The following is a 12044-nucleotide window of genomic DNA, read 5'->3' as shown; positions in this document are numbered from 1 at the left end:
GGTATAAGGAACAAAATACAAACAGAACATTTCTGTTAGTAATGAAAAGGAGGTGCTCTCATTGGTTGAAAAATTAAACCATCAAACAAAAACTAGCATTAATAAACGTGTTATACTCAAAGCGGTTAGAAAAATTGCAATTATTTTCCAGGAAAAACTTTGAATAAAATCAAACAATGTTAGTTTCAGTTGAAAATTTTCATAGACTTTTTCATTTATCATCTAAATGAAATTTTTAAAAAGTGTTCAGATTTTATTTGATTGAAATCAAAATTTAAAATTTGTTTTTTTTTCATATACTTGATATTTATTCACCTCTTCTCTTTCCACCCTTTCCCCACTGGTAAAGTGGGGGTGGGGGAAGAGAAAAAAGGAAAAATATAAAAGATGAAAAAAAAATTAAATTAGAACAGAAACATGAGTTTGTTTCAATTTCAGTATAAACAAAATGTTTAATTAATAACTAAATCAAAATAAAAATGTTGTTTTGACCAAAAAAATGGAAAATTTCAACAGTAAAATATTCATGTAAAATGCTGGTATAGTTCAAAAAGTTCTATTTTGTTGAAAAACTATTCAACTAAAAATATTCAACAGCTCCGTTAGTTTCTATTGAAAGAGACTGCATTTGCAAGTGAGGCTATAAACTTGTACCCATGAAGTCTGTGCACTCATCTTTTTGTTAAAGTGACCCTATAATTCAGCTTCACCAAGTCAGCACCACTTTCTCTTGTGCTGTCCCAGGATATCTGAAATGTCCTGCTTTTTCACTCCATCAGTCAAAACATTTTCAGTTGTTTTTGAGTGGAGATTTTTAAAAATAAAAGTAGAAAATGTTTGTTCAAGACTTATTATTTCATTCATAGATTCATAGAATATCAGAGTTGGAAGGGACCTCAGGAGGTCATTGATTGGAATGGACCCTGTGCTTACCAGGAATCCGTCCAACGGTGATGAACAGTGTTTGGAGCAAAAGTAATTGTTGAATGAGTGTAGACACTAACCAAGTTCTTTTATTCAAAGTGAACGTTAATATCAATTATTTATTCAAGCAGCAAGTTGATGGAAAAAATCCTTCACACTGAGGATGTAGGAACATAGTTATTACCAGACTGGATCGCACCTGTGGTCCAGTATCCTTTCTATGACTGGGGCCATTACGAGATGCTTCATAGGAAGGAAATCTTGCAGTAGGCAGTGGTGGAATCATCTGTCTTCCACATTAGGTCTCAAATAGTTAGAGGCTGGCTTAAGTCCTGAAGCATGTGGTTTGATATTCCTAAGTGGCAAAACAGTCTCTGAGCCCCAGAATAATATATGTATCTATGTTAACATCTCACAACCAACCATTTATTTTCAGAACAGTATAAACCACAATATATTCACAGTAATTTCCAGCAGTTCTTTCTCACAGTAGAATGTGCATTATTTCAGCCCCAACAGCACCACCCATTGATGAGTTCACAGCTACTATTATTTATATTGTTACAGTGTAAAGAGACCAATCTCTACTTTCTTATGCTAGGTTACTATAAGAGTCATAGAGTTTAAGGCCAGAAGAGATGACCAGATCATCTATAGAGAGAAGAAGACACAGTACCTGCCCCAAAGTGTTTACATGCTAACACTCCAATCCTGAAAAGACACATGTGCTCAACTTGATTTCAGTAGGACTACTCATGCTAGCAAAGTTTAACACATGCAGGATGGGATCCAAAAAAGATAAGTCAGAGAAATGATAAAAATAGACAGACAGTAAACAAGAAAAATGTTTAATGAGGTTAGATGCATGTCTTATTAGTTAGGTCTTTACATTTGCTAGTTTTAGTTTATATTAAAGTTTAAACCTTATTATTTATTGTAACCCATATCTTTTTCCATTTCTGTGGGCCAGATGTGATATACTTATTCCTACCGAAGAGTATCTTACTCCACAAATAGTCCCACTAAAGTCATTGGCACTACTTTGAAGCTATTGCAGTTATGAAATAAGGTGCTTACCCAATAGGAGCCAAGCTGTCAGCGTCTGGCCCTATTTTTCTATTTGAAAGCCATTACCTATTTTTTTAAATGTATCTATTTTTCTACTTTTGAAAAATGTTACCTGTTTTCTGACTATTTCTATTATTGTCCTTCCCTGTTTTCTTTTTTTATGTTTCAGCTTTAATTCTTCCCTAATTTCTATTTTGGAATGACCCTAATGCTTTATTTTTTACTAACCCTTCGTTTTCATGGAATTATCAGCCTATTTCTACTTTTGATTTTGTTTTGTATAAATTCGCCCCTGCCAGTGCCCTCCCTTTACTCTCCTACATCTCCCAGAATTCCCCACTTGTGGCCTTGGGGCCTAGCTACAAAAAATCAGCCAAACAACAGGTAGCCTCCAATTCTAAGCTTCCAAGGTCTGTCTGCCCCTTCCCTATTCCATCTGTTAGCAGGCAGAGTACATATCCACTGTATTTAGATGTGCGTAAAAACTCACATTCCAGAAGCGGAGCCAGAATTTGAACAGTGGCAGAGCCATGGGTCACTGGTGGTACCACCTTCAGTTAAAAAAGCACCACACATAAACCTAAAGGCTGCTGGGGTGGCGGTGGGGGGGTGCCTCCCTACTAGCTCTGCTGCACTCCATTCCATGGGCACCTATGTTGAATTAATCATTAGATGCATTTCAGTCTTGTCTCCTTGAATGTTGGGTGGTTTCTGAGACTCTTTTTCAGGCACTCTATTGATTTTGCATGGAACTAGGTCAGAACTGCTTTGAATTGAGCTGCTCCAATTCTCACTTAACTTTAAGAAATGAGTATTAAAAATTGATATGAAAAGCAAACTTCTGCTTAATTAGCAACCAGATAAAGACAGACTAGACAAGCCACAAGCTTAATAAAGATCAGAAAAAGGCTTTCATTGGCACTGTAATATATTCATAATTGTTTGTTATAAATATAATTTCTTAAAGCATTGAATCTTTCCTTTTGCAGAATTTATACCCAGTTTATTTTCTCTGTGGTGTTTTTGAATATATATTCGTACACGATGGTCTGCGCAGATCAGACAAATAAGTGCACATCAAGAAGGAAGTATAATACTTTGACATTATGAAGAAGCATTCATTCCAAGATTTTTAAAGTACCTTATAAAGATGAGTAAAATTTTATCCCCAATTTACAGATAAATAAATTGAGGCACAAAGGTTAGAGGTAGGATTTTGAAAAGAGCTTGGCATTGGCCTAACTGTACTCACTCTGGAGTCAACAGTAAAGCTCCCCTTGACTTCAGTGGAAGGAAAGTAAAGCCAATGTTAAGAGCTTTTAAAATCCATCTACAAGTGATTTACCTGGTTTCCACATCAATATCCCAATCTTGCAAAGACTTATGTACATATGTTTCTTTAGGTACCGTGAGTAGAAAAAATTATTCCCCGGATTAACAGAGTTGTATGCTTTAAATGTTTTTTTTTTTATTTTAGATTTATAAAAGACAGAAAAAAGAAAGAATGAATAAAACATGGATTATTACTTTATTAATTACAGATTACAGAGAGAAGGTTAGCAGAGCAACCCTCATGTGTAGTTCCTTCACACTATTGTTTGTTTGCCTCCTTAAAAATGATTCTGCTATTTGTTAGATAGCATTACAATAAGAAGCCATCATGTCCTAGAATTAATATGTGCTTAAGCAGCTTGTGGCAGGCTGGCCACATAGTGTATATTTGTTGCAATGATAGCTTTTTAGGTAAAATGTTTTCCCTAGCTCCGATTGTCAAATTAGTTTGGTCTAAACTGTGGCTGATTAGCTGCGTTTCTCAGGTTGTTTAGAGCTTACAAGTCCTCAGAACCACAAATCACATCAAAACTATGCACCCATTAAGAGATCTTTTATAATGTTCAAACCATACATGTCAATTATTTAGAAAATGTGTACTGCCTAAGAGATTTTAGCTGCCATCTTTCTCATCAAATGAGAAGGCCTGGGATTTAGGTGAAATAAATGTGGAAAGTGCACATCTCTTAATATTGAAATACAGTGATATGTGGAAGTGCTTCAAGCATTTGAACGCCGGTATGGGAATCTCACTGAAGGGGTATTCATAAATATTTAAAGCAACAAATGATTTATTGAAATTTACATTTTATGTACTATTTTGGGTTAAGAATTATAGACCAATAAAGACACTTTCCATAATGATGTTCAGTTTTCAAAATTCAGTGTTTGACTGTGAAAAGATTTACCTTTAGACATGTGATTCAAGGAACTCATTAAAACAGAGCTTTTATGGCTTTTGCTACCTCCAGCCATCTGAATGAGATAATAACAGCATAGTATATCTTAAATCCAATTTGCATTATTTTGTGTCTTTTAAATAATAAGTGATGAGCCCTCTGTAGAGTATATGTTACCTACTGTCAATATGGGTACATTGAGCACTGAAGTCCTTCCACAGCTTTTGCAGGATTGCACAACTATTCCTTTAAGTCTTGGCTTGTCCCAGCTAAAATTATCAACCACCCATAAAAGCATGTGTTTCGCCTTCGATAAATAATAAGGTTATCTCAATATGGGTACTTCACCATGGCTCCACATGTGTGCAGCTTTCTTCTCACACAGTATACATTGCAGGATCAGTGCCTGAGGCGTTTATATAAAACAATGAGTAAGTTTTTAACTAGTGTAAGGGCCACTGAGCTGTGGTCCATGGAGTTCCATTTGCAGTAGCGTAGAGTAGTGTAGAATGGTAGACGGCATGAGACAGCCCAGATAACTGTAGAGCTGTCATAGTGACCACAGAATGGTTCCAGTTATGTTCCATGGCCTGGGAGGGGAGCATTCTGCCCCTCTCAAACCTTCATTGGACCAGTTAAAATTAGTCATTCTTCAGATGTAACAGGAAGTATTATGGTGAATTTACAAAAACATGGGATTTGAGGGAATAATATATATATCCATTATAATCCTGTATGATTATAAATCAGAATATGACATAAGAATTCCTTTGGTCTTAAATTTGAAGTAAATATATATATTATTAATAATATATAAGTAAAATTCTGAAGCTGAAATTATTCCCTCTTGTCATTTAAGTAAAGTAGGGCCATCTTCAAGATGAGGTGACTGAAAATTAATTTTGCCATATACTTTATTGTTCTTGACATATTACAAAACCAGGTGAAATCAAATATTCCAGAAGGCCATGGAAAATATCAGCATATTGTTTTTCTGACTTTGCATCAGTGTTACTGATAAGTATCATCCAATAACAATGTTTGGGGCCTATAATGGGCTGCATGAGATTATAGTCTGATCCAATCTGCTTTTCATTTTTAGGATTTATTAATTTTTAGATAACCTCAGAGCTGAAGCTCCCCAGGAAAGGATGGGGAGTGGAAATATATGAAATCTAGGCTGACAAGTGAAAACTGATTTTCTACAAAATCTTAAGAAATAAACTGAGACCAGATCTTCAGCTGGGGTAAATTGACATAGCTCTACCAATTCCACAGCAGCTACACTGTTTAATACCAGCTGAGGAGATGGTCCTATTTTCCTCCTCATAGCATTCCGAATATATAAAACACTTTTCCTTAGTGCTGACTAACAAAGACTAACTAATGCAGATCAACTTTAGGACTGTTCAGCCCTAAGACATTCCAGGGCAGATTTTAGCTGGTATAAACTACTATAGCTCCTACTGAAGTGAATGACCGTTTACGCTGTCTCCAAATTAACAGAAAGAGCCTGACTCTGAAAACACTGCTATCTATAATGTTTATGACCAGATGTGGTGCCACTGAAGCAAGTGATTTCACTAAGGCTGCTCATGGTTTTTAGTATTATGCACAGTAGTAAGTTTGCAGGATCAGAGCATTGCATTGCACCTCTTTTCACTCTTTTGTCAGAGTACTTTATAACATCATGCAAAATTGATTGCCTGTTGGGTCTCATTGCTTAATCAGTCTGTTTTAAATTGCCTTTGAGTATTTCCACAGCTCAGTTTGTTTGCAGAAAATTGCTGCCATTTGATTCAGCTAATAGAAATAAGAGGTGACATTCAGAAAAATCATTTGCATCAAGTAATAAGTACAAATGCTGCTCTGTAAAGTGAACTGAAGTGTTTTTGATCCCCATTGTTCCACATGCAACTGGAGTGCTTCTTCTGTAACTAAGGGATGACTTTGTCAGTGTGTGAAATTTCAAGTGGTTGTATTCAATCAGCAATAAGAAGTCACAAATATAAAAGGCTCTCACTAAAATAATCAAAGCATTTACAGTAGCTATTGAAAGATATGGTGAATTAGTTCTTTTGAATGCTGCAATAAGATGAAGGAGTTTAGGTAAAGTTACATACGTTCTTTCCATAACTTCAATGTGCACATTTACTATTAGTTAGGACCTGAATCTATGAGATTACATGTGCCCCTCTCAATTTCTGTTGGTTTTATTGGAAAATAGGCACTCAGAACTTTGAAGAAGGCAGTCAGCTCCTCCCAGGACTCGACCCTTATTCAGTGCCTTTGGTTTATATTTCCATCGAATTTCTGATATTTGTTCTCCTCTTCCACTTTCCCAGTAACATGGCATTTACAGGAATCGCATGTTATTAGTTTATAGATATATTTCTGCTATAATTATGTGTAAATGTTAAATGAATAAATCCCTGTGTTATTATATTTCTCGACATAGCTCCTTGCATTACCCTGCCTCTCTAAGAATGCATAAACAAGGCTTGGTGGCAGACATTCCATGCTGAAAGTCCCTGAAAAGCCTGTGTCATGTAATATGGATGCAAACTATTCTTCAATGCTCTCCCTATGTAGCCTTTTGGGTTACAAAGCAGGGGCCTTCCCGCTTATGATATTTCTCTATTAAAGTAGGCAGTCCAAAAGTTCAAGGAAGGGCAGTAAATAGTTGTTAGATTTTGAGATTATAGTGCTTTTGTGATTACTCTAAATATTCTTTATGTGAATCGTCAGCTTGGAATTGTTTTGTGATATTCTATTGCTTTTTTGTTACTGTGACCTAAGACCTTAACGCTTGGGGATGAAAAAATGTTCCTGTCAGAAACATTGTTAAAATCCTTATACTCCCTTCTGTTTTCAGTAGCAAGTTTATAAACCGACAGTAATTCATACAGTATCTTAATGATTCCATAATGTACAGCATACCTGCTCATTAGAAATGATAAATTTGTCTTCTCATTAATGTTTTCTTGAGGGATTTTACAAAGAAAATGTTATTTTCTCATAAACAAGTTAATCAACAGATTAAAATATTAAGGGACCCAAAATCTAACCGGGTATCTTTGTTCAAGGTACAATAAACAATTTTGTGTATAGTTGTGTGTAGGCATTGTGTAAATCTCTCTCTCTCTCTTCTCCTCCAAATTATATAGATAGTTAAAACTGTATTTACCCTATAGTACTCCACACAGCGATGCTGAAGTTCAAAAGGGCCAGCATTTCCATTATAATCCCGAATGTTTATAAATCAGGAATATGCCATAAGAATACCTGAAGCATATTCCAGAGGGAATTTTTCATCAAATAAGAAAAAAATAGATCAGCAGGCTTTGCATAAGTGGATCAAATAGTAATTAACTGTTGTGATTTTAAGTCTCTCTTAAATGCTTCCCCTGTTCATGTTTTTGATACAATTCATTCATAGACCATAGAAAATAGAAATGGAAACTATCTGTTAATTCCATTGAAGGTGAGTTAGTTTTGAAATACAATGCCCCACCCTGTTGATGGGCCCGTCATAGAAGAAATGGGGGAGGAGCAAGAAGGGGCTCTGGACAGAATAGATAGTTACTAGGGATGGAAAAAGCTGCTAAAACCCTGGCATCACTGGGGACACCTGCTCTCCCATTTGTCTGCCTTCTCCACTCCGCAACAACTCTTGTGCTTGCAAATGGAGCAGCCACTAATTTGACGTCAGAGGGATTATTCAAGTGAGTTGTATAAGCAGAATTTATCCCATAGATTATGCTACTGGCATACTAGAAATACTTAAATTAGTCAGGCACGATAGATTGTATGTAGCTTCCATTAATGCTCCTGGGAGTCACAAGCCCATCAGCTGAACAATACAAAACCTTAGGAAACAACTTGCATAGAAAGAGAGAGAGAGTTCTAGAAGGACCAGTTTGCAGGGACAAGACAGCCGTAAAGAATTCAAGGTAATTTCCTAAATGTTAATTTTAAAAATATAATTTAAAGAGCTTTGATGGGGGCATAATTTTTTCCACAATAAGTATTTTCATAAAATATTGTAGTTCAACAAAAACAAGTGAATTAAAAACTGCCAGTTTTACCCATCTCTCTGATTGTGGTGGTCATAACTCAACCAGAGGGATAATTAAGGATGATCGCTTTTTATACTAGTCTGTTAAAGAATACCATGGTATGAATTTAATTAAAATGCACTAGATAATGGAATGTGGACTTTGTATATTTTGTAGAACCACTAGATGAGTTGAAGATCAGGAGCCACAGTACGGAACCACTACCAAAGTTGGAAAACAAAGAGAGAGGAGGTCACCATGGGACAACTTCCTCCAGGGAGCCAATAAAAGCTCAGGAATGGGATGGAACACCAGGACCACCAGTTGTGTCCAGTAGACTGGGAAGATCCTCTGTTAGTCCAACAATGTTGGCAGGAAACAACAGCTCAGGTATGTGGGAGTTTGTTTCACAAGCAGAGCAAGGAAAGAAATCTCATGATACCATTACAAATATAGGGCCCAATCCTGCAAGGAGCTGAGCTAAAGAAATTGGAAGTTGAGGGCACTTAGCGCCAGCTTTTTAAAGGTATTTAGTTGCCAAAAGATGCATGTAGGTGATTAACTTCCACTGAAATCAGCTTTTCATCTATTGTGCTAAATTCTTATTGAAATCAATGGGAATTAGGTACCTAGATGCTTTGGAAAATCCCATTAGGCACTTATCTGCATCTTTGGGCACCCAAATATCTTTAAAAATCTGTCCATTAGCACCTTTCAGGTTCAGGCTTTATATTCCCTGTAGCTGTTGTCTCTATTTAGGCAGGATTAGGTCCTTAGTAGCTAATGACCAAGAATAAAATTGTACCATTCAAATATTTGAACAAAATTTGTAAATTACACATAATTTTGAGGGACACTGTGGCTAATAATCCTCCAGATTTCACTTCATAGAGGGACCGTAATAAATTCAGATGTCACATAAGATAATGAGTAGAACATGCTGTAGCATAAACAAAACTGTCATATTGATATACACAACAGATGAAAACAAGAGGTCCACTCTTTTATGCTTACATGTAAATCAGTCCAAAACTCACTATAGATTTCAGAAGTCAATATTAGTATTCATCAGTGTTATTAATCACATTAACTATTATATACATTTATATATATATAAATGTATATAGTGACTTGATATAATCCATTGAAATAAAAAAACAGCCTATATTTTGTAAAATGTCTATCTAAGCTGACTATAGCTGGCACATGTATAACACTATGAATAATCAATGCAGTGTTACTTTTTTAAAATGTGACAGATCACTAAAAAAGAAGTTTCGTGGCCTGTTTGTTTGCCAGAAATATCCACTTTCATAACAATTGACATAAATAGTTCAGTAATCTCAGTAACAATCTTCTACAAGAGTAAAGACTGTGGACGGTGTCTCATACCGAAACTGATAAACAATAAACCATTTCTGCAGAAGAGATGTTTCTGAGTGAATGGTAGCAGACATTGGTGTCTACATACTGTCATAACAATAGAAGTATGAGATCTCTTCTCACTTAAAACACTACTTCAGCGTGGGATAAAAGAAGTCTTGCTTCCCAGAGACGAGAAGTCTTGCTTGTTGCTCTGACAACAAGGACTCAGTAGAACTGTACAAACTTTGCCAAGATGACAAAAGGTTTGCAGCAATCTTTCACTCACTTTTTCCATTATAGATTTCTGTAGTTACTCTGCACTACATTCTGCAGAATATTTCTTCTGGTAGGGAAAAAAATGTCTTCTTTATAGATCCAATCCTGCATACCCCTCATCAGTGTAAATTGGCAAAGTATACTTGGCAAAGTATTTAGCTATTTTTTTTATTTATTAGGATTTTTTTTAATGTACCTATTTATTACTCGGGTGAGTAAGGGTTTGCAGGATTAGATCTTAGGAGTGGTGTGGTGTTTAGATGTTGCTTGTAATTATTAGAATTGGGAGCACTGGCTGTTGGGAGTCTGAAAGGACAGGAAACAGGAAGGAGGGAGGAGGAGTTGAGAGGCTGGGAGTAAGCTACAGAGGGTGCAGCAAAGTGAGTAAGAGAAAAGTTTACCTTTATAGGGTTAGAACCTGTGAATGTTTTAGATAAACTCAAGGGACTTTGTCCTGCACATTTTGGTATCATTTACACCAGTGAAAGATTCTACCAGCTCAGAATGCCAGGACAGCACAGACTCAAACCCACGGTACATACCAAACTCTTTAGTCATGCTAGACAATAATATTGATCAGAACCAAGAAAAAGGAAAATTAATCAGAGGGACCCAGTCTCTGTCCATCCCTCAATATGAATAAAGCATAAACAAAATATTTCACTTCCATCCAGCCCTTACGCAGAGGCTGCTGTGGGGGACTTCATTCATCTCACAGTTAAATCATGCAAAACACTCACCGGCTCCAGTCCTAAATCAGCATAGCTCTCTAGACTTCAATGGGTGTCAGATCAGGCCTTACAGTAAGCTACCTGTGGCTGTGTCTTGTCTTTTACTACAAAGACCATCAAAGCCTCAGATGGCAAGTGCAATTGTTAGTATTATACAAATATTTTATTGGCTGAATTAAGCCTCTTTCTTCCCCCCAAAGAGTATCTTTGTGGTTTTTTCAAATGTATTATTTACTACAATTCCTTTGAGTTGCGTACCCCGGTGAGCCATATACATTTTTCCCTGGATGGGATCCATAGCTCTTGCACCAATACATAATTGACTTTTCCTCATTGTGGCATTTCATTCCCAGTGCTGCACACTGTCCTTGTGGATTGCAACTGTTGCAAACAAACTAGAATTACAGTACAATGAAAAACAAAAATTAAGGTTTAGATTTATCTGGATAGGTACAGGTACGTTATCAAGTCAATGTGATTTATTGTATGTACTGTTAGAACTGTGCTGGGAATCTGGGACCCAGATTAACTTGTTCTGGGGCCTGATTCCAATTGTGTTTATAACAGTTTTACACAGTGTAACGCCACTGACTATTTCGGTGGTTACTCCTGATCTACACTGGTGCTAGTAAGGTTGGAATCAGAGCTCAGGCCTCTCCAGAAAAGATCATGGGCCCTTTTGGTGGGCACACAAAGTTTAAATTACCTTAGGTCACTAATTCCATCTGAATAACAATTTTCACAGCACTGGATCATTCTCTCATCTATCAGATAATTTCTCAGGGACATTTGCACCCTATCTGCATGATACCGTTTCTCCCAGAGAGCTCCATTTGAAAAGCACTGTCAATGATCTTTTACGCACACCAGCATTCAAAACATGTCCTTGCAATTTCAGGGCAAAGTCACAGGAGGTTTACAAAATGGGAGGCACATGTAATTTAACTCCAGGAGTTTTGAAGAACATTTTCTGGAATGTTGCTCTCTTATTGCTACTCTGTAGCATTTTGCATTACCACCTGCTGCGAGAGAGAAGCATTTCTACATTGCATTTTAAACAGTTTATAGAACTGGTTGTTGGGCGGAGGGGCGTTGTTTTATAATCGCCATCTATTAGAAGCTCAGCCAACACATTTAGCATTCAGGCTGAATACTCTGCAGATGATCGGGAAAGGAATGAGTATACTGTACTTAATCAGAGTTTGTGGTTAGGATTTCAAAGTACAATCAACTGTTAACCTCAAGCGCTATGGGAGAAACATTGACACACACAAAAAAGCCCCTTGGGAGGCCGAAGAGATATAGGGCCTGATTCATCCCTGCTATCATGGCGCAGGAGGCAAACTGTCCCAACCTATGCCTGCTTCATCCAAGGAGGATTCATCCCCAGG

The 12044-nt window shown here is 36.7% G+C and overlaps 1 protein-coding gene across 2 annotated transcripts in view; it reads left to right on the top strand.

The window, feature by feature from the left end:
* NYAP2 (neuronal tyrosine-phosphorylated phosphoinositide-3-kinase adaptor 2) overlaps positions 1–12044 on the top strand; it is a 182707-nt gene that overhangs the window by 130436 nt on the left and 40227 nt on the right. For both annotated transcript variants that reach the window (XM_074962969.1, XM_074962968.1), the window contains one exon: positions 8459–8671. In XM_074962969.1, the coding sequence (XP_074819070.1) occupies positions 8459–8671 (213 nt within the window). The remainder of the gene's footprint in view (positions 1–8458; positions 8672–12044) is intronic.

This window comes from Natator depressus, chromosome 9 (genome assembly GCF_965152275.1).
Source record: "Natator depressus isolate rNatDep1 chromosome 9, rNatDep2.hap1, whole genome shotgun sequence".
Classification (NCBI taxonomy): domain Eukaryota; kingdom Metazoa; phylum Chordata; order Testudines; family Cheloniidae; genus Natator; species Natator depressus.
Note: the sequence above shows the minus strand (reverse complement) of the source record. Positions and strands in the feature narration are given on the sequence as shown.